Consider the following 22,258-nt stretch of genomic DNA (forward strand, 5'->3'; position numbering starts at 1 on the left):
TTGCAGCTCGGACTCCAGTGTCCACACTCAATAGCCCTCTGTATGTAGTCACAGAATGGGCACCATACAGCTTCTCCTCTCCCTCCCTCCCTCTATCTCTCTCACACACTGACAAGCTCAAGTCCCCTGACAGTGAGCCTGACGTCACAGGTGGCTAGATGAGCCTCCCTGTGATGCTTCATTCAGCTCGATCAGTCTAGGAATTGAAATTGGAAGAGGAGGCAGAGGCCAGGAGCATCAGGTGTGCTGAGGGAAAGAGGAGCGCACCAACCAGATGAATGAGCTTCGCAGCACTGGGACGTGATGAGGAGAGCGCTGGACTGGGCCTGTTAATAACAGCATGTGTATGTCAGGATCAGACATAAGTGCATCTTCTATTAGACTTCTGGAAGCGAAGGGAGAGGCTGAAGTTCACTCATAATGCGCTTGGTAGAGAAACTACTACAATAGTTTCTCCTTGGATTTATGCATGAGGGTAAGGACTCCATCGTCTTATCTATTTTGATTGAAATTAATTGAACACTTGAATTCATCTGTTTTGTTTACAGTAATATTGATAATCATCTCAAGAATTATACATACTGAAAGGGAAACAGGATTGTCTAAAAAAACGACAGAGCCTCTTATCTAACATTGTAACACATAGGCTACTGTAGGTGTACGAATGTAACCAGGGAAAAAGCATTTCAACAAAATCGTACGTCCATGGTGTTTACACTAAGAACAATATTCCTCTTTATCTAACAAGCTCTTACTTTACCTGAGCCATGTCCGTGTTTACTTGAGTCTGTCTTAGGTGTTTGTGTGCAGTCATACCACACTGTTGCTTTATTAATGAAGGTTGTGGCACTGCCTGCCAAGAGTGGGTGAGCGAGCATTTCAAAATGATGTGGAATAAAACTAAAATAATGACTGACAGGAGAACTTAGTTCTATATCATATCACTGAGTACTAGTATACAGAATATTTTCCTGTAAGGCCTTCTTCAAGATAATCAAACAGCTGCATAAATGGCATTGCCTATTGTTTGTCCCTGGGGCCTCATAAGGTACAGAGTTTAATGCCTGAAGCAAATGAGGAGAAAGCTACTGAGAATTAATACCAAGGGCTATTTGCAGGCATAACCATTCCTGTAAGCCAGTGCTTCTCAAAGTGAGATCCGGGGACCCCAAGGGGTCCTTGACAGGGGGCCCAGGGGGTGCCCCAGCAAAAAGAGTAATTTATTTTCACTAGAATTCCAACCATAAGTATATAACAAAATATATAACAGAATGTATGACTATTATTTTGGTCATGGGTTTCATACACTTTCTGTAATAAAACATCTAAAAGTGTGACGACCCTCCCACTCTCCTGGCCTTGCAGGAGCCTGGTGTTGGGGCCGCACCTGGGCCCTGTGCACCCATTGGGCTTAAGAAGACCTTCAGACCATTCAGTCTCTCTGTCCTTGCCGACATACCTTTTGTTCTGTTCGCTTGTCTAAAGTTTGTGTTTAGTTTCCCTTAGTTTTAGTTAATAAATCCTTGTTACTAAACAAGTTACACAAACTGCATCAAACAAACAAACAGAACAAAAGGTGCATCGGTGAGGATGGAGAGAAACCAAGTCCCAATCAGACCCAATCAGCCTACTGACCCCAGGCTCCTGCAAGACAGGGCCAGGACAGTGGGAGGGCTTGAGAACCACTCATCACTCAACCAAGCATCGTGCCTGAGCAGGAAATGTCTCACATCACAGTTGCCTCTGAGGGCAGAGCAAGCTCTCTCACATGCCTCCATAATAGTCCCTTAATAGAGCTCAGACAAAGAGCAGAAATAGCCCCTTTGGCTGTGTTTGGAGTGCAATTTTTGCAAGCACAGATGATAAGGCATAATCTGTAACTGTAACTCAAGCCTCATACAGCAGTGAGACTTGGGACAGAGACATACCTCCAGCCATGATCCCAGCAAGACTGAATCCAACACAGGTCACCCAGGTTTTACTCATTTGTGCCATTGATGTTAACAGTTAATTAAAAAGGGACACCAATCTGAAACTCGCCTAGAATGTCACTGAAACTGGATGCACAAAAACTCTTACCTTAACCCTCGTCCCTATCAATCCACTTTGCCTACAGTTTGGTCAGTATTGAAAACCTACTCTAAGTTAAGGCCACATTGAGTCAGATGCTTGAAGCTACAGGTGGCCAGTGGGACTTTATTTTGCTGAGTGAGCCTCTGGGTCATCTTATTACAGACTGCAGGGGGAGTGCAGGATCACTTTCCACAGGAATGCATTATTTATATGAGGAACAGGTGAGAAACACGGCCATTTCAAGCATGTCATTTTGTAGCGCACCATACAATTTATGTTGTTTAGTTTATAATGTTTATGAGGTAATACTACATTTATCTGGACTACCTTGAAGTGGATTTTCTCTTCAAGGGATGTCAGGTCAATTAGCATTTAGGATACATATACCTGGTGGCAGATGGTGATGATGATGTTATCGCTCCCCCTAAGGTAATCCTTGATTCTTCTGGACCATGATTGGCAAGCAAGGGAGGCAATGGAGGTCCATGTGCAAAGGGCTGGTCCTCGGGACCCTCCTCACCAGCTGTATGATCCTGCTTTACTGCCTTTCTACTCCGCAGGTCCACTACAATCTGCCTGAGTAAGACTCATCATACGTGACATGCATTTTGTTGTACAGTAGCTTACTTTTTAGTTTATTTATTGGCTCATTTAAAAAAGCAAAAACATGGGAGGATGATGGAGAATACTACAGATTGTGCATGTGTCAAAAGAAACAATCAGACATCACTGGAATGTTTTCAGTGATCATTCTAAAATGTGTGTATAGACGGTTTTCACGGAATTGTGTTGCTATAGTGACACATTCAGCAATCACAACACCTATGCCCTGTCAGTTATTGTCCTAGCAAACACTGTAACAGGAAGTGAGCTAGTTGAAAGTTGAAACCGTCTATTAATAGGTGAATGATGTATTGACATTCAATGCAAGTAAGTGATTTAATTGTTATAGTAATTGTTATAGTAGATTTATACCCAAGAAGGCATTTGTTCCTTTTGTTATGGGTACTATGGTGATTATGCAGTTGTGATGAGATGCAGCCAAATGACAACACCGCTGCAGTACGATCACAGACAGTAAAGATTATACTCTATAAGTTTATTATGGCTTTTATACAACACTGACAAACATGTACTATCTAAGTATTTTTTTAAGTAGTACATATTCATAATAATAAAACCAGGAAAAAAAAGATTGCTATAGCTCTGTGACTAGCACTAAAGTTGGAACACGTCTTTAATCAGATTGCTTGTTTGAAACTACCTGTTGTACAACACAGATAGTGACATGTATGATGTTCTCTGTGTCTAGGGTTCCAGTGCCTTACTCCTGTGCCCACCGTCCAGCTCATCTCCACAGCATCCCATCATCCACAAACAGCTCACAACAAATCCCCGGCCACACGAGCCTCTGCACTCCTAAAGTAGATGTGATGTTCATGAAGACTCACAAGACAGCCAGCAGCACATTCATCAATATCCTTTTCCGCTTTGGAGAGAAGCACCGGCTCAAATTTGCCTTCCCTGACAGCAGAAATGACTTCTTCTACCCCTCGCCTTTCCAGCGCTCCCAGGTTAAAGACTACAAACCTGGAATGTGCTTCAACATAATTTGTAATCACATGCGTTTCAATGCACCTGAGGTGACCAAGCTGCTCCCTGTGGATACTTCCTACATCACTATTCTGCGAGACCCTGCAGAGCTTTTCGAGTCGTCCTTCCACTACTTTGGCCGTCTGGTACCTCTTACCTGGAAGATACCAGGGGAGGACAAGCTGACTGAGTTTCTACGTGATCCTCGTTACTACTTTGACCCAGAGGGCTTCAACTCTTTCTACCTCAAGAATCTGCTGTTCTTTGATTTTGGACATGACAACACTCTGGAGCTGGATGATCCGCGGGTAGAGGAGGGAATCAGATCCATCACTGACCGTTTTCAGCTGGTAATGTTGGTGGAATACTTTGAGGAATCACTCATCCTGCTCAAGGACGCCCTCTGTTGGGAGATGAATGACCTGCTCTTCTTTAAGCTCAATGCCCGGAAGGGATCCACTGTATCAAAATTGACCCCTGAACTCAGGAGCAAGGCCCTCGATTGGAACGCGATTGACTGGAAGCTATACCAACATTTCAATAACACCTTCTGGAAGAAAGTGGAGGCATATGGACGCAAGCGTATGGCAGAGGATGTGGCAGAACTCAGGCGGAGGAATGCAGAGATGGCAGCCATCTGCATCGAGGGCGGTCGTGCCGTAGAGGCCGGCAGTATCCAAGAGACATCCATGCAGCCCTGGCAGCCCATCGGAGAGAAGTCCATTATGGGCTATAACTTGAAGAAGAATGTGGACAAAGCGCACCGCAAGTTGTGCCGTAAGATGTTGACACCAGAGCTTCAGTACCTGACAGAGCTGGGGGTCAACCTGTGGATCACCAAGCTGTGGGGCCACGTCAGAGATATCATTAACTGGTGACTGGGCCCATGAGCAAGAGGGGCCATGGAAACTTTGATAGACTGAACAAAGAGTGGAGGAATTTGACTGTGTGGTTGATGAGAGTGAGAGGATTTTAGGCTGTGTTCACACAGGATCCAACAATGTGGCAAAAATGCCAGTGCTCCCGTTCATTTTAATGGGGATAGTGCGTTTAGGCTGCGGCGGTGGGCAAAACGGATTCAGAAAAGAAAATGCAGCAGTCCTGTGGCAAAAAGTTGAAACAGAATTTTGGAGAAACGCAACCCGACGTCATGCTGTGGTGACCCCTACACAGCTGCACAACCCTCCGCTAATCGCCGGATCCTGTGTGAATGCAGCCTTACAAGGTCAATGTTTTTTGTTTGTCTTTTGGTTTGTGTCACATCCCCAATCTTGTGACATGTCTTTGTTTCAATTGATCAGCATTGACTTGTTTGCATTTTACATTCTTGTGCATTATAATGTTTTTGATGGGTGCTTGAAAAAAATATTGTTCACCTCACAATCTACAAATACTGAACCAGTTATATACTGTATGATCCCATTGGCTCTGCCCTCTGGTGTTTCATTCCTGCGTATGGATGGCTAAGGCAAAACGGCCCCAGAGGGCTCCACCAGCGGTCATAACTACGGTTATAAGACATAACCTACATTCAGCCTAGGCCTACTATTGTCTTACATGTTTGTGAGTCCATTTTCAAACATTAAAATATTCTTATCCTTGTAAGTGTTGTTATTTTAATGGGACTGTCGGATGCACGATTTAGTGCAAGATTATTTATAGATCCTCTGGAGGAAATAAGGCCAAAAGTTGCAGTCGTCTGAAAGACTAGCAAAACTCTTCTAGAGAAAGGTGTGTTAGAGGTACACCTAGACAGTGTCAGATTGTCTTTGTCCGGCTCCTGACTGCACATTTGCCCTGTAGGAGTTTTAAGAAATTTACCTGGAAGATATCATGTGTGAGGAGACTCTGATTTTTGTTAGAAACATTTCCAATTAACTTGTCTGAAGACAAAAGGCTGTGGTATATATCCATAACCTGTATGGAAGACAGACTTGAGGTATATTATTTGTATTTGCAAGACTGCTATGATTGGCAGGATTGCTTTGGTTAGCATGCTAGCTGTCTGGCAGGACATGGTCAGTTTCTCAGTGGTTCAACTTTAATTGACATTACACTGTACTGACAAGAGGTTGTGCCAAATTAGCATCTGAGGTAAGTAAGCTGCTCGTGTCACCATGACCCAGCTGGACCTGGCGATTCAGCAAAGGTAGACATATTTTACATAAATGGGCAGTATAAACAACCTGTCTTTGAAGAATATGTTAAAGACATAATTTGCTTTTGGTAGGCTGAGAGGAGCTTTGGTTACTTGTCTGAACAGGTTTGTTTGATTACAGTTTTGTTAACTTTTAAAAAGGTAAAGATGTGCATTTTGTTTTTGCTCTCTATGGAGGACCAAAATAGTCACAATTAAATAAATACATACATACATACATACATACATACATACATACATACATACATACATACATACATACATACATACATACAGTACATACATACATACATACATACATACATACATACATACATGCATGCATACATACATACATACATACATACATACATACATACATACATACATACATACATACATACATGCATACATACATTAATTAATTAGTAATTGATTGATTCGTTTCATGAATTATTATTGAATTATATTATTTCATAATCATAGTTTTCATAATAACATGACTATTTAATTGTATTTTTTTAATTTAAAATCAAAATACTTTTATTTTCAATTATGTGATTATATTATTCTTCAAAGTGGTTCTTTTATTTACCTTTTTATAATGTCACCAGTGCAGAATGAGATTCTGAAGCCATTTGTTGGTCTCTCACTGCCACCTGCTGGATGGAAGAAAAGCACGAAATTAAATGTGAGTTCACGTGACCGGCTGGTTTACCAGGCTAATTTAGTCAGGCCTTGCTCATAGAGTTGGCATGCAGCTTCTCCTCTCTCTCCCCAGAGGGGTTTCATAGTCCACTTCACTGGCTGATTCAAACTCCACTCACCTGTGTTGCTCCAGAGTTCACTGGCTGATTCAAACTCCACTCTGGGGGTCACTCTTGATGGGCATCTATCATGGCATAATAATCACATAGTTACATTTGGAAAAATGGGGAGAGGATCTATGTTAAGAATATGCTCCTCTTTCCACAAGCACCACTCTGCTAGCCTGGGTAAACCCAACCTTCAACGTGACGTCACAGGCTATGCATGTAGCTAAGTTTCTTCGTGACTGATAGCACATAGTGGAGGCTGGGCTTACCCAGGCTACCACTCTGCAGGTTATACAGGCCTTGATATTGTCTCATCTTGACTACTGTCCTGCAATCTGGTCGAGTGCACCAAACGAAGAACTGCACAAGCTTCAGTTAGTGCAGAATAGAGCAGCACGTCTTGCCCTCAGGTGTTCAATAATAGAAAGCATAGATAAAATGCATGCTGATCTTTCCTGGCTGAAAGTGGAAGACAGATTAACATGCAGTCTCCTAATCTTATTCAGAAATATTTGTGTTAAAAAAAAACTACTGCCTGTACTCATAAATAACATTTTCTAAGAACAGACATGACCATGAAACAAGACAAGTGAGAAGGGGTCATGTTACAATGCCTCAGTCAACGTAGAACCAATGCAATGGGGGGGGGGGGGGGGGGACATGTTATCTCCATGTTTTCCATACTTAATTACTCAAGCAAGGAGTAAAGAAAGTTTTAAAAATAAACTAAAGCGGTTATTCTTGGGTACAGGCCCACAAAATAAATAGATCAAAAAGGCGACAATCATTCTCATTACATTTCTTACTGTGTGTGTGTGTGTGTGTGTGTGTGTGTGTGTGTGTGTGTGTGTGTGTGTGTGTGTGTGTGTGTGTGTGTGTGTGTGTGTGTGTGTGTGTGTGTGTGTGTGTGTGTGTGTGTGTGTGTGTGTGTGTGTGTGTGTGTGTGTGTGTGTGTGTGTGTGTGTGTGTGTGTGTGTGTGTGTGTGTGTGTGCACATATAGACTACTCGGCATTCAGAGAGAGATGTAGCCTAGGGAGAGTGTTTTATGTGGTTTTATTGAAATATTATTAGTTTGAAATACTTTTTTGGGGTAGCCTATTGTAATGGCTTTTTTTTTTGGCTTTTTGTGGATCAGATTACTGCTGTAATTATATTAATGCATATAATGTGAAAGCATGTGTATACTTTTATGTTCTTAACTGGACCCCAGGAAGAGTATTTCGGTAACAACGAATGGGGATCCGGATCCAAATAAACAACAATAAAACTCACCTGTGTGCTGCTCCACTCTGGAGCTCCCCATGGTGCTGAACCTGTGTTGAGGTATTTAGCCATTTTCACCCATTTAGTCAGCCTAAATTAGCTAATTCAACTTTACAGTCAATGGTATTAACTGGTACAGGTCTTTGTTGTCTTGTTCGGCAGCTTTCTCCTTCTCCAACATTTCAAACCTCATTCTTTCTCTGTCCAGCAGTAATGTCATGCTGAAGAGACTCTTTCTTCTGAGCAGTTATTGGTGGATGTCCTAAGCATAATCCTCCCTAATAGCATGCAATTTATTGACAGTTTCTTGATATCTCAAGTACATGTCAAAGGCCTTCTTCTCCTCTGTCATCTGGTGGAGATGCTAACCTCGCGTCACCAGGCTTTCTGAGGGGAGATATGCTGGTTGCTGATTTTTGTTTGAGCCTTTGAGCTCTGCCTTTACAGGAAGTGAAGTCATCTCGCTTCAGCATTTAGGGGCGTGGGCGACCGTCAGTGGTCTGGTCTACTCTGTGACAGATCTTGTTTGTTGTTTAGTTGACGTTAGAATAACTAACATTTGTGGCCAACATCTTGCTTGCTGCTATTTTATTGAGTTGCTGGATACAGAGCTGCTGAAGTACGTTACTAAAGGAGAAAATAGGTGTACTTAGTGCAACATCCGTTACCTTTTTATCGATTTTGCAGCTAGCAGTAGCACGTAGCTAGCTAGCGTTAGCTAACCAGCTAACGTTAGTTTGCACATGTTGCTGCTGAACGACCTCATTTAACGCTAACACACGTAACTTTGTGTGATCTTCCCTAGTGATGTTGAAGCCGGGTAGCTAGCAGCAGTAGTAGCTTTCGCCTAACGTTAGAACGGATGTCACTGACGATGGCGTTAACTCAGGATGTGCCAGCCGACAAGTGGCCCTGAAAGTGATTAGTCAAACTGGATAGCAACAATGTCCTGTAAATCCACTAAAGTGGCCCCGAGTGTTGACTTCGACCACAGTTGCTCCGACAGCGTGGAATATCTGACGCTCAATTTCGGCCCATTTGAGACTGTCCATCGTTGGAGGAGGCTCCCTCCGTGTGACGAGTTCGTTGGTGCAAGGTAAGGTTTATCTGTGACAGCTAGCTAACAGTAAACGTAGCTTCAGTGGAGTTGCACTGCCATGTGTACTTTCATTATAGCCATGTATTCACCTTAAACTCCTTTGGCTTTATTCAGGCGCAGCAAACATACTGTTGTGGCGTACAGAGATGCCATATATGTGTTTGGGGGAGACAATGGGTGAGTATATTGGACAGTAACCTAGTTCCTTTTTAATTATGTTACAATCCACCGCAGTCATGTTCTGTGCCACCTAATCTTCTGTACAGGAAGAACATGCTGAATGATTTGCTACGCTTTGATGTGAAGGACTGCTCATGGTGTCGGTAAGAAGCATGAATCATTGCCCCATGCCACTGCAAATTAAACCAGACAGTCAGTCAATGTGATTTGATGACTGCTTATATCTTCTTTACAGGGCCTTCACCACTGGAACCCCACCTGCTCCCAGATATCACCACTCAGCTGTTGTCTATGGAAGCAGCATGTTTGTTTTTGGTGACTTTTTTTCTTGAACGTTACGTTATCCTTGATATTAAAATGTTATTCATTCTGCACTTGGGGATTGATGTGGATGTTTCTAACATTTGACTTCTGACATTTCAGGCGGCTACACTGGAGATATTTACTCAAACTCTAACTTGAAAAACAAAAATGACCTTTTTGAGTACAAGTTTGCAACAGGGCAGTGGACAGAATGGAAAGTGGAGGGCAGGTAATGCAAGACTGTAGTTTCAAGTCCATAGTGTGAACACAGATGATCTATTTACTTAAAGTGACTTAAATCTTCTTATACTCAGTACATTGTTTCTGTTTTAGTTTGCCAGTGGCTAGGTCAGCACATGGGGCCACAGTCTACAATGATAAACTATGGATATTTGCTGGATACGATGGGAATGCCAGGTATGTTTGATGTCAGGTTTTGTTGCATCCAGATAGAGATTATTTTGTGTATACAACATGTTTGATGGATGTTTTCCTTGTGTGCAGGTTGAATGACATGTGGACCATCAGTCTGCAGGATCGAGAGCATGCCTGTTGGGAGGAGGCTAGTATAAAGTTTTCTTACAGACACATACTGAGAAGACTATCCAAGCACATAGTTGGAATAGAATGCACACAAACATTGTATTATGTTAATCTCTCCATCTCTGCTGTTCTGTTCATCAGATTGATCAGAGTGGGGAGATTCCCCCGTCTTGCTGCAACTTCCCTGTGGCCGTATGCAGGGACAAGATGTTTGTGTTCTCTGGTCAGAGCGGAGCTAAGATCACCAACAACCTTTTCCAGTTTGAGTTCAAGGGCCACATGTGAGTACAACTTGTGGAGTAGAAACTATGTAACTGACAAAGACAGGCACTTACTTTCCCCAGTCACTCATTCAGTCATTCCAAATGTTTCACCTCGGTAATAATTTCTGTTGATCCATCCTCCCAGGTGGACACGCATCCCCACCGAACACTTACTGCGGGGCTCCCCTCCGCCTCCCCAGAGACGCTATGGCCACACCATGGTAGCCTTCGACCGCCACCTGTATGTATTTGGAGGTGCTGCCGACAATACTCTGCCCAATGAGCTGCACTGCTATGATGTTGACTCTCAGACCTGGGAGGTGATCCAGGCCAGCCTGGACAGTGAGGTGTGTACTACATGGATTTACGAAAGTGCTGTGTCAATAAATGATGATAGTAGATAGTAGTTGTTTTTTCTCCACAGCTTAAATCATTAAATAGGGACGTTGTTAGACATGTGTTTACCACAACTGTGCGTGGCCTCATGTTTATGCATTTTGAAGTATTACTGCTCTTCTCCTTCCAGGATTTAGTCAAATATATCAAAACTGTTCAAAATTTCCTGTTTTTTATTCTACAATTCATCTTCTGTACATTGAGCATTCAAGCGCATATTCTGCACGCTATTGTCATAATAACCTATAATAGACATGTAGGTTGAATACTATAACTACGAGTGTAAGAAACTGAAATCTAAAATTCTATTGCTTCAGTGCACCTCTAGTGTCATCCTGGATGTGTATGAAAAAGCATTTCTTAATGAGACTTAAAATTCTGAAGCAGAGCTTTTGAAAAATCTACTTCCTTTGTCTTAAAAATGCAGAACGTATCTTCTTTGCAGCCATTGTAGCAGTTTACAAGCTTGTGATGTCAAGTGTTTCTATTAACAGCTTTCTCTTCATTCTCTGTCTTTTTCTTTGTCTCTGCCTCCTCAGATGCCCAGCGGGAGACTCTTCCATGCGGCTGCTGTGATCCAAGATGCCATGTACATTTTTGGAGGAACAGTGGACAACAATGTGCGCAGCGGGGAAATGTACAGATTCCAGGTTCGGGTCTTTCAGTCATATGGTTGAAATATACAAGCACTTGCTCCAAATACTGTTTATAATATTCATTGTTGGAAGCTTGTCTTTCTAAAAAAGAAAAGAAAGAAGAAACCTGTAAGAAAACACTTTGCACTCAAACAGGTCAAAAAGATTTTGCACCACTTTTGCACTTTGTCAAATAGAAAATAAGTTTCCCATTTTTGCATTTGCATCACTCTGCTTGAGGAGTCTTATCTTCCTGTTTGTGAATGCTGCTCTTTTCTCTGGATACTTCTTACTAAACTAACCATTATGCTTACTCTGAGTGTAGTTGTCACTTGTGATAGTTACCGTATTAAATGTTACATGCTTACTTTGTTTGTCTTGCAGTTCTCTTGCTATCCACAGTGTACCCTGCATGAAGACTATGGCAAACTGTTCGAGAACCGTCAATTCTGCGATGTGCAGTTTATTCTGGGCGAGGTGGGTTCTCATGGTGGTCATATGCTGCCGCCTGCCGGCAGACTAAGCTGCTTCAATATGGAGCCTTTTCCCTATCTTTATTCAAGAGCACGGTCTTTCAATTTGAGAGCATGATTTATTGATTTCATGTACAGATTTTGTAAGGCTTCCCCAAACCCCGCCCTCACACTCAAAGTAGCCCCTGCTTGCGCTTAGATTTGCTCTGCTTGTGCTCAAACAGTTGATAGACGGATTTCCTGCCCTCATGCTCAACTTCACATACTTCAATGCTGAGCAAAATCATAAGGTGATTGTTAGATTCCATGCAGCTAAAGTTATGTTTTGCTTTCTTTCTGATTCTTTGTTGTGCTGTTTACAGAGGGAGGAGAGAGTCTTGGGTCACATCGCCATAGTGACTGCTAGGTGCCAGTGGCTGCGGAAGAAAATCCTGCAGGCGCGGGATAGGCAGAGACAGGTCAGAGCCTTGCAGCAATCACTCTTGATTTGCTTTGAGACAGAACCACAAGGCTGTGACTTTTCGGGACCCAGTGGTAGTTCAGTAATTATAATTAGATTATACTGCATATCAGTCAACATCCACATTAAATATGTTCAAATCACATGGTCCATTTCAGGTTGGTTTAGGTCGCACTCAAATGATAGGAGGTTAAGCCTATCCCATATTAAGTCCACACATAATCATGCCATTAAAAAGAAATGTCAGAATAATTACTCAAATAAAGTTTCTTCTCAGTAGAGATGCAACCACTCTTAAAACAAGCACGTAATTTCGTTATAAGATGCAACCAGCGTGGCATATCTTGGGGGAAGTCGGCATGCATGAAAAAATAGTAGCGTTAACCTGTTAATCCCTAAGCCTATTTTTCAGCTCACCTGCCGAAAATGACATGCCCGAACTGAATTGAGTATATCTCCACAACTACAGGGTATTTTCTGAAAATTATTTTTTTCAAAAGCTAGCCAACACCTGTGAGATTGCTGTAGAAGTGTCAGAATCAATTACAAATGTACTGTACCAGAGTCAAATCAGTTAGAACATGGCAAAAAATTAAAAATTCAAGCTCCGCCCAAAAAAAACAACACTATTTTGGATGAAAAGCACCTGAAAATCATGGGTTGGTAGCCAAATTATTATATGGAGCAGTAGAGTAATATCTTATGAGTGCTTGTATCAAAGCAAATCCTTAGAAAGTGAACCAGAGCAATTTTACAGATGATTTACTACATGTAGGCCCAGGCGGACCTGATCTGGGCACATTTTGGCCATCATGGGTGCCATTTGACTTTTCAATGGTAGAACACTGAAATACCTTTTTTTTCTCCTACTTACATATCACTATAGGTACTCAGTTAATATGCGTTATGGTTTGGATAACCCTCAAGCGTTATATCTGTATTTTTACTCTGTGAAATGCATCAGAAGAGCCTCTTCAAATTGCAGGCAAAGCCTGGGACGTTACGCAGAGGGATATCTCGGGACCCCATTGGCCGATTTCGATGATTGACACCTCTATGGAAGCGTCAGAGCCAATAGAATCAACGTGAACTGAAAGAATTTACGTCAGACAGTTTTCCAGGAAATGCTGTCGACTGAACCCAAAGCTCGTCTATTCTGTGAAGATGACCACTCCATGTAAAATCCTCCATATGGCTTTGTAAACACGATGACTGTAAAAAAACAACGCTTTAAGATCATGAAGAGGCATTAAGAGTAGCAATTAGTAGCGTTTTTATGAAGTCAAACACAACTTTTGATTTGAAAACAGCAAAGGTAAGACATAACTTGTAGTTTTATCTGTAAAACGTTAAAACTTTTTTGCTGTTCTTTGACAGCCTACTGAGTGAGTTTTCATCTCTCAGAGACGAGCTATACCTCTTTAGAAAGAGCAGAGTGTTAGCTTTCGAAAGCCCCCTCGTTTGGAGAGAAAAGATTCACTCGCAAAAACAAATCACCACGTAAACGCAGGCATGCACGGTTTTCTTGTTTTTACTACATGGTGATATTGTTGCTTGGGGTTGGAATTATTTTTCGTTTGAATACAAATGCTTGTCAGAGTTTTGTAGCCACGTTTCTTCCCGACATTTTGGTGTGCTGTATGTCTCACTGAGTCCTTCCTAGGCTGCTGTAGAGCGTAATTTGTGAGAGATGACAAGGGCTCAGCCCGCCGGCGGGCCCGCTAGTGGGGAAAATTGACTCATTGCTTTACCTGCTCAGCTAAACTCAAAGTGATGCTGGTCACAGCTGAAAGTTAATTTACCCCCACTCAGTCCTGCTACAAGTCCCCCAAATGATGACCTTTGTATGAGGTTTCATCTACGTCCTCTATTGGTGAGCAGTAGGAACTGCAACAACTTCAATATATCTTTCCTCCTCCTACAAGTCTTGGTGTAGACGCGCATCTTCGAAGGGGTAATACATCACAATGCCAAAATACTGTAATAATAATAATAATATTGCTTTTTCATTTGCTTTTTTGGATTAAAAACAAGGCCTTTGTAGCTGACATGTCTTGTGATGCCAGTGGCTCGCTTGTAGCACTGTCCTCCATTTAAAAATAAATAAACCATAGAAATCTTAGCACTTGGAAAGAAGCTGGGGCAAAATCAAGCATCAAGCACATAGGAAAAACGTAAATCTTGAAGGAACTCTTAAAGATAAGTTCACCCCAAAATGAAAATTCACTCATCTACCCCCTAGCCGATCGAAGGTCTGATGAAGTTTTTTAGTCCAAAGAACCTTTGTGGAGTTTCCCAGGGAAACAGAGTTGCTGCATCCTCCCAAACAACTGAAGTAAATGTGACCAACTTTCAAACATAAAAAACAAACAAACAAAACAGGGCTCTGTGGGATCATGGCTCCATACTGCTCCTCAGGCATAATCCAAGTCTTCAAAAGCCCCGACATGCCAAGTTGACTTGAAAATACGTCCTTTAGCCAAACGTTTTAGTCGCAATCCTCACTGTAGTAGCTCCCAGCCGCGTTCATGTCCACGCACAGCTCTTCATCTGGATCTCAACTGCTCAGTTGAATTCCTATGTACAGCCCAGGTGTGTAGTAAACACTTTTCATCAGAGAAGTACCATCCAAAAATCAAGGAAAGAAAACCGGAAATACTTCTAGCAGCGCATTTATGCACCTTCAAACTTATTTATGCACTTCAAACACTTCAAACCATCGACTCATATTATATCTCAATGCTTCAAACGGGCTCGGCATGGACGTGTCGTGGTCATTACAGTGAAGATTAAATAGCATCTTTCGAGTCAATTTAGAATGTTGTGGCTTTCGAAGACCTGGATTATGCCTGAGGCGCAGTTTGGAGCCATTTTATGTTTTGTTTTTGTTTGTTTTTCTGGGGGGGGGGTTTAACATTTGAAAGTTGGTCACCACTTCACTTCAGTTGTTTTGGAGAATGCTGCAACTCTGTTTTGCTGTGAAAATCAACAAAGGTTTTCTGGACTAACAAACATCATCCATCCTTCTCCCGTTGTGGGGGTGAGTAGATAATGACTTGAGTTTTCATTTTTGGGTGAACTCATCCTTTAAGGCCTTGCTGCATATTTTTTAACAAAATGAAGAAACACTGTTATGAATCACAGTGTGCTTATAGGTAGGGTGCAAATTCAACAACCTTTTATGTGAGGAAACATTAACCACGCTTAAAACAATATACATGGTAAGACAAACAGTTGTAACAGTGGGAAATCTTTGCTATAGAGGGGCTTCAGTTGGAACGTTATGCACAAAGTGTTAGGTAATCTGCTCTCTTTGTCCCGTCTCTGTGTGCAGAAGAGTAAACAGGAGAGCAGCGAGGAGAGAGACGAGGGGGCAGCTGGAGGCCCCAGGGATATCCCAGGAGGCAGCCGGCCGTCCGGGACACAGCCTATGCTGGAAGTCTCCATCAGGGAAGCAGAGGCCCAGCCGTTTGAAGTGCTCATGCAGTTCCTCTACACAGACAAGATCCAGTACCCACGCAGAGGTCAGCCCTCTCCACCTGCTCACGCTGCTTATCAGTCGCCGCTCCACCCCCAAGAGAGAGCGAGAATATGTTGGTAATTTGTCCTCTCCCTGCCTCTCCACCCAGGTCACGTCCAGGACGTTCTCCTAATCATGGACGTATACAAACTCGCACTTAGTTTTCAGCTTTCCCGCCTGGAGCAGCTGTGTGTGCAGTACATCGAGGCGTCTGTCGACCTGCAGAATGTTCTGAGCGTTTGTGAAAATGCCAACAAGCTGCAACTGGATCAGCTCAAGGTACGCCGACAAAACCGAATAAAGATGCAGAGAAGAGAGAAATGATGACGGTGTAGCTCTTTGGTTTGGTCTGACACTCCCCACAAATGGTTTCTTCCTCCTCCAGGAGCATTGCCTGAATTTTGTGGTGAAGGAGTCGCACTTCAACCAGGTGATCATGACTAAGGAGTTTGAGCACCTGTCCACGCCGCTGATTGTGGAGATAGTGCGACGGAAGCAGCAGCCTCCGCCCAGGCTGTACTCAGACCTGCCTGTGGATATTGGGACCTCTCTGGTGCAGGACATGAAGGCTTACCTGGAGGGAGGCGGCTTGGAGTTCTGTGACATCATTCTGCTGTTAGATGGACACCCACGGCCCGCGCATCAAGCCATACTGGCAGCCCGCTCCAGGTAATAACCAGGCTGTGCAATTTGCATGTTTGTTTCTGCACATACAGTGGCTCGAGTATTAAAACCATTTTTTTTCTTCTTTTTTTTGTGATGGAAAATTTGCTAAACGTACAGTAATTAGGCATTTTTGCTATAAAATTGCAAGTGCCCATTGCTCCTTTCTGCTGAAACAGAGAAATATAGTTTGTAAAAAATAATAATAATAATCACCCAAGTACATCCCGAGTATTAAATTAATAATTTCCATTATTCATGCTTAATCTTTAGGGTATAATGAGAGATTCTGAATACATTATTTTTAGAAAGTCTTGAGATTTTGTACTTTACTGTCATTTGCCTGTGAGACATTTTAAACCAAGGTGAATAATTGTACACATTAGATTTGTCTGCTATTGGAATTTTATACTTCAATTCAACATAACATTTTGATAGAAAAGAAAAAACTACTTGATTTGTGTGCATAGATTTTAGACCAGTAATCTCAAATCAATGTATTTTGCGTGACATGAAAATGGTCAACAGGTCAAGGGAGGTGAATAGATTTGATAGTCATTGTACTTTTGACAGTCTGGTCCGTTTTGTTTATGGTGAGGTGTCTTCTGCTGTTACTCCTCAGTTACTTTGAGGCGATGTTCCGCTCCTTCATGCCGGAGGACGGTCAGGTAAACATCTCCATTGGCGAGATGGTTCCCAGTAAGCAGGCCTTTGAGTCCATGCTGCGCTACATCTACTATGGGGACGTCAACATGCCTCCAGAGGATTCTCTGTATCCTTCTCAAACTCAACACATTTTTATTTTTATTTAACCATTCTTTGACCAGCCTTCAGATTAAAAGCGGTTTCACACTGGCGCGACACGAAAATGCGGGACGGATTTGCGGAATATTTGTGCAGGAATTTCCCACATGGCAAAGCTTACACACCGGTCCGGCATGACATTTTTGAGTCGTAGTATTCCAATTTCGCACAGACAGGAAAAAAGTAAATCCTTTTGGAACGTGCCATAATGTGCATTACGCAGCACTCTCATCTCCATATTCCTCACCTCTATATACTTCCGACCCACAACACACTAACTGGATTTCTATGAAGTGGTTCCTTGACATATAAAAAGGTGTTTCTGATGAGTAGCTCGCTGTTGATGTTGATGTTTGGATACTCAGTGGAAATACAGAAGCGTAGTGCTGCGCAATGAATCTTTCGAAAAGTAATGGAAAGATGACGAGACCTCCAGTAGTAATTCCAGTGTTTCAGAAATGTAATTTAAAACCTGAACGCACTAAATGCACTAAAATACTGGTATTAAAATGGCTAAAAAGCCTGCAATGACACGATGCCTCGACCCTGAGCAACAAATTGCAGTGTGTTTGAGGTGAGACCAGCTGATGTTTTGGCTACAGCTGTGGAGAAAGTAGATTATAGTTTACATTATGTTGCCTGTGAAGTGCCACCATATTCTGTTTGGCAGGCGATCATTTAATTTGTGCCTTTACTAGCCTACTGTAGTGTATATACACTTCTATACAGTCTATACACTTCTTAGTCCACTGTATTGAGGGTGGATCAGAGCGTGCCTCCGCCCTCACTGTGTGTAAAGGCAGTGATTGAAAGCCTGTATTTCAGCCTGGGACGTTTGAAAATATGACATCATAGGGGCATCCCGGTGGCTCACCTGGTAGAGCACATACCACAAAGACTACGGTAGTCCTTTGCGCAGCCGACCCGGGTTCGAATCCGACCCAAGCTTCCATTATAACCAAGTACCGGTAGCTGCAGCCCGGCACCCAAAATCTCAGTACAAATAATCTACACAGAAATTCGCACTTGGTGTCAAATGGCTGTAAGATTACCCCCCCCCCCTCCCCCGAGTGAGACCTGGCCAAGAAAACGTCATTAAGGCAGTTTTTGTACACAATGGATTATATTGTTTTTTGATACAGAAATATCGGAGAAAAATAATTTCAAGTATTCAGTCCCCTGCATGAATACTTTGGGAGCAATTCCAGCTTTGAGTCTTCCTGGATAAGATTTTCTTCCCTCCTTCCCTGCAGATTTGCTCAAGCTCTGTAAAGTTGGACGGGGAGCTTCTGTGCAGCTATCTAGAAGTCACTCCGCACATTCTCAATGGGATTCACGTCTGGGCTTTGACTGGGCACCTAAGTACTTTCATATTCTTGTTGTGAAGCCATTCCAGTGGTGATTTGTCTGTATGCTCAGGGTCACTATCTTGTTGGAATACAAGTCATCACCAAGCTACAGCTTTTAGTTCTCCTCAAGACTTTGCCTGCATGGTTTTATATAGCATATTATATACAATTGAGTAAGTGGGCTCTGTCTGTGATTTTGGTCCCACATTGTGAGTTTTGTGATGATCATGATTTGGTCAGTAATGATGTCGAGCACTCGATGATGTCATCAGTCATGGTCACTCGAGCAATTGTGATGTCATTGATGATGTCACAGTGTCTATGACATCATCAGTCAATGTGCGGACTCTACTTTTCTCTCACTACTGATCACACTGACGTCATCAGTGATACGAAGTTGAGCAATTGTCCGTTGATTGATGTCACTCGAGCACTCCATGCACTCCATGATGTGATCAGTGATGGTCACGCGAGCAATTGTGATGTCATCAGTGATTGACGTCATCAGTGATGCGAAGTTGTGCAATTGTGCGCTGCGCGTGTCAATAGAGCAGGCGAGGCCAAGCTGCGTATGTGAGCTGCAGGGCGAGCCTAGGAATTAAGCGCGTGAGATTTCTAGTATGTATACTGTATCTATAGAAATATAGATTTTCTTCTTCTTTTGATTCAGTACACAAGTGCTTACAAGTCCAATAAACTTGCTTTTCAGGTAAATCGGCATCATGAGGTTTTCATCAGTGTGTAGTGTTGATATAAAGTCATGTGTGTCACTTCCTTGACTCTTGATAAACAGTTATCTCTTTGCTGCACCGTATTACTATGGGTTTTCAAATAACAGGCTGCAGGCCTACTGCAAGCAGAATCTGGAGATGAATGTTACTGTGGAGAACGTCTTGCAGGTATCGTGTTTTATGCTGCGGGGAGCGCTGACCCAGTTTGGCTATGCTGTCCCTTTGACAAATTCTTGGAACAATTATTATGCGCAGTCATTTCTTCACTCGGATCCACATCACTATCCCCCCCCTTCCCCCCCCCTGCAGATCCTGGAGGCGGCAGACAAGACCCAGGCCCTGGACATGAAGAAGCACTGCCTACACATTATCGTCCACCAGTTCATCAAGGTGGGTGGGCTTGTGTCCGGAGCCCTGGGAGTTTGCTGCCCACTCACTGCAGCTGAGCTAACGCCCTAGCCCTGTCCTCGTGGTGGGAGGCTGACCCCATTGGCCTAGTGGATGACCCTCCGGCTTCTACGTAGAGAAGAGACTGTTTACAGCCGGGCCGGCTGTACAAGCACCTTATCCCTCACTGTTGTGGGTCATAGTGCCACTCTGATAGAGTATCGTTTGTTTTTGGAAGAACCAGTGAAAGCACTTGAGTCACGCCCCTACTTCACTGGAGTGTTACAGTTAATGTGCTCCTGTTAATGTTTCAGTTACGCTTCTTTGTTTTATCTGCACACATTTTTTTTAATGCATGAGCAATGAAGTGCTGCCCACCCCTCATTTTACTCTGCCTGGGTATTTATTGCTTTCGTAGTCAAAGTCTTTCTTTACGGCTCATTTTTTGCATGTTTTGCTCTCCTCCCCTTCCAAAGGTATCCAAGCTTCCCAACCTGCGCTCTCTCAGCCAGCTGCTGCTGTTGGACATCATCGAGTCCCTAGCTACACACATCTCAGACAACCAGTGTGCTGACATTCAGTGCTCCGACATTTAGGATGACCCTGGAGTTCCTCTCGCAGAAGCACTGCATCTCTCCTCCACCTCCACACTACTTCTAGTCATTCCCTCCTCCCACATGCAGTACTTTTCTTGATGTTGGGCCTTGCGTGTCTTGACTCCCGTCCCAATAGTTGCCTTTATCCATGCAGTATAATACCTGTTTCATGTGGGATGAACACATGCCTTAAGGCAATCGGACGCTCTACACCATGACTTGGAGTGAGATTGGTGATGAATGATCCCACAGATTAGAATTGCTACCTGATCAAAATGACACTTTTAGAGCAAAATTCTGAATCAATGTTTTCTTCTGTACAATATTATCGCTGCATTTGTTTGTACTGTAAGAATTCATACTGGTGGGGCACTATAGACATTTTCAAGTGTTTCTTCTCGTTTCAGGAAATGTATTGGTCATATAGGGCTCTCAGTCATCTATACGCAACTAACTCAAACATACCATCATGCGGATTGTTCATCTTAATCTATGTTCATTGATTTTGTTCTCAAGTCTGAAGAGGTTTGCAAGCAGTTAACAAGCGAGGATTTAATTCAAATGTAATCGGGAGTCAGAGTACAGTAATCTGTATGAGCTGCATATGACGTGGTGTGTCCGTCTCAAAGCTATTTCTGTTTTAATGTATGTTTGACATTGGCACACAGACCTTTATACTGCATCTGTAATAACCACCTGCTACTATAACTTGACGACATCAGCTGTCTTTACCTGTACGATATAGCCATGTAGTGATAACAGTATGCTGTTATTCACTGTTTATTACCCACATGGGTTCCATGTATTTAAGGCCTTAATAAATGTCCTCATGTGGAATGAGTATGTTGAAGTGGATCTCTGTCAATGCATTTGCAGTGTGCAGCAGCTCCTTGTGAAATGCAGGCTTGACAACAATGGGTCTCATTCTCTGTGGAAGCTTCCAACTCTTTCTACCAGGATATACTCTGACACTGTCTTTAACTTTCAACTCTTTCTACCAGGATATACTCTGACATTGTCTTTAACTTTCAACTCTTTCTACCAGGATATACTCTGACATTGTCTTTAACTTTCAACTCTTTCTACCAGGATATACTCTGACATTGTCTTTAACTTTCAACTCTTTCTACCAGGATATACTCTGACATTGTCTTTAACTTTCAACTCTTTCTACCAGGATATACTCTGACATTGTCTTTAATTTTGAACTCTTTCTACCAGGATATACTCTGACATTGTCTTTAGCCGTACGGCTGCTGTAGTAAACTGACTTTTTGTATGATTTGAATCGATCCACAGTTGCTGTTGTCTGGGAACAACATTGGCTGCCTCCAATCTGCAAGGGACCTCCAGGTTTATGTGAAATATAGGTAAAAAGCTGATGCATGTTACAATGATTCTCAGTCTATTGATAACTGCAGTGGTGTATGCAGTTTTTATGTTAGATACTGCCACATCTGTTCTCACCCAGGTCCTTGTCTAAAGAACCCGTGACAAAGGCCATGTAACCCATACTGCCAGGCAAACCTGGAGGTTAATCCTTGACCTCTATCTCATCAAATGAGCAGCGTCCTTGAGTTTCAGTTTCCACAGATCGAGGGTTGATAAGTTGGGACAATGCCCCTTGGTATGAGCGAGTAAATTCCTCCAACCTCTGCAAGGCTTTGATGCTAGAAGTAAAATATTTTAAGTTTAGACTAGATTAATTTAGATTTAGAACAAGGAACCATTTCTTAGGGCATCCTTAATGACGTAAGTTACAATAAGTCTGACTTACAGAAATGGTGAGATAGTGATGAAATATTTTGGTTTAGCTTTTTTTTTTTTTATGGTTGAGACTTCCTTTTTTTCCAATTGGATAATTCATTTTGTATCTTCTGTTCCACTAGATTCAATGAAAGACATTGAACTAAATGCTGCGGCACCAGATTGGATTTCCTGTTCCCTGCCAGTTGTACAACAACATCTAGAAAG

General features: G+C 42.6%; 2 protein-coding genes across 3 annotated transcripts; both read left to right on the plus strand.

The window, feature by feature from the left end:
• Positions 1-2,525: 2,525 nt before the first annotated feature.
• gal3st1a (galactose-3-O-sulfotransferase 1a) lies at positions 2,526-5,131 on the plus strand (the record flags this gene model as incomplete). Its single annotated transcript, XM_083644913.1, has 2 exons — positions 2,526-2,653; positions 3,386-5,131. 2 exons carry the CDS (start codon positions 2,526-2,528, stop codon positions 4,542-4,544), a joined length of 1,287 nt encoding a protein of 428 aa, XP_083501039.1. The 3' UTR covers positions 4,545-5,131.
• A 3,258-nt stretch (positions 5,132-8,389) lies between these two features.
• Positions 8,390-21,125, plus strand: lztr1 (leucine zipper like post translational regulator 1). 2 transcript variants are annotated; one of them, XM_083644383.1, is made up of 19 exons: positions 8,390-8,978; positions 9,096-9,158; positions 9,248-9,304; positions 9,397-9,476; positions 9,585-9,693; positions 9,798-9,881; positions 9,969-10,026; positions 10,149-10,288; positions 10,416-10,617; positions 11,206-11,316; positions 11,686-11,778; positions 12,137-12,232; positions 15,569-15,758; positions 15,864-16,033; positions 16,140-16,423; positions 17,040-17,189; positions 19,364-19,469; positions 19,611-19,691; positions 20,165-21,125. In XM_083644383.1, exons 1-19 carry the CDS (start codon positions 8,827-8,829, stop codon positions 20,282-20,284), a joined length of 2,346 nt encoding a protein of 781 aa, XP_083500509.1. In that variant the 5' UTR covers positions 8,390-8,826; the 3' UTR covers positions 20,285-21,125. The 2 variants fall into 2 exon arrangements, with proteins under 2 accessions (XP_083500509.1, XP_083500510.1); XM_083644384.1 differs by having other exon boundaries at positions 15,572-15,758.
• The last annotated feature ends 1,133 nt before the right edge of the window (positions 21,126-22,258 follow it).

The sequence above is a fragment of the Poromitra crassiceps genome, assembly GCF_964638095.1.
Source record: "Poromitra crassiceps genome assembly, chromosome: 10".
Taxonomy (NCBI): Eukaryota; Metazoa; Chordata; class Actinopteri; order Beryciformes; family Melamphaidae; genus Poromitra; species Poromitra crassiceps.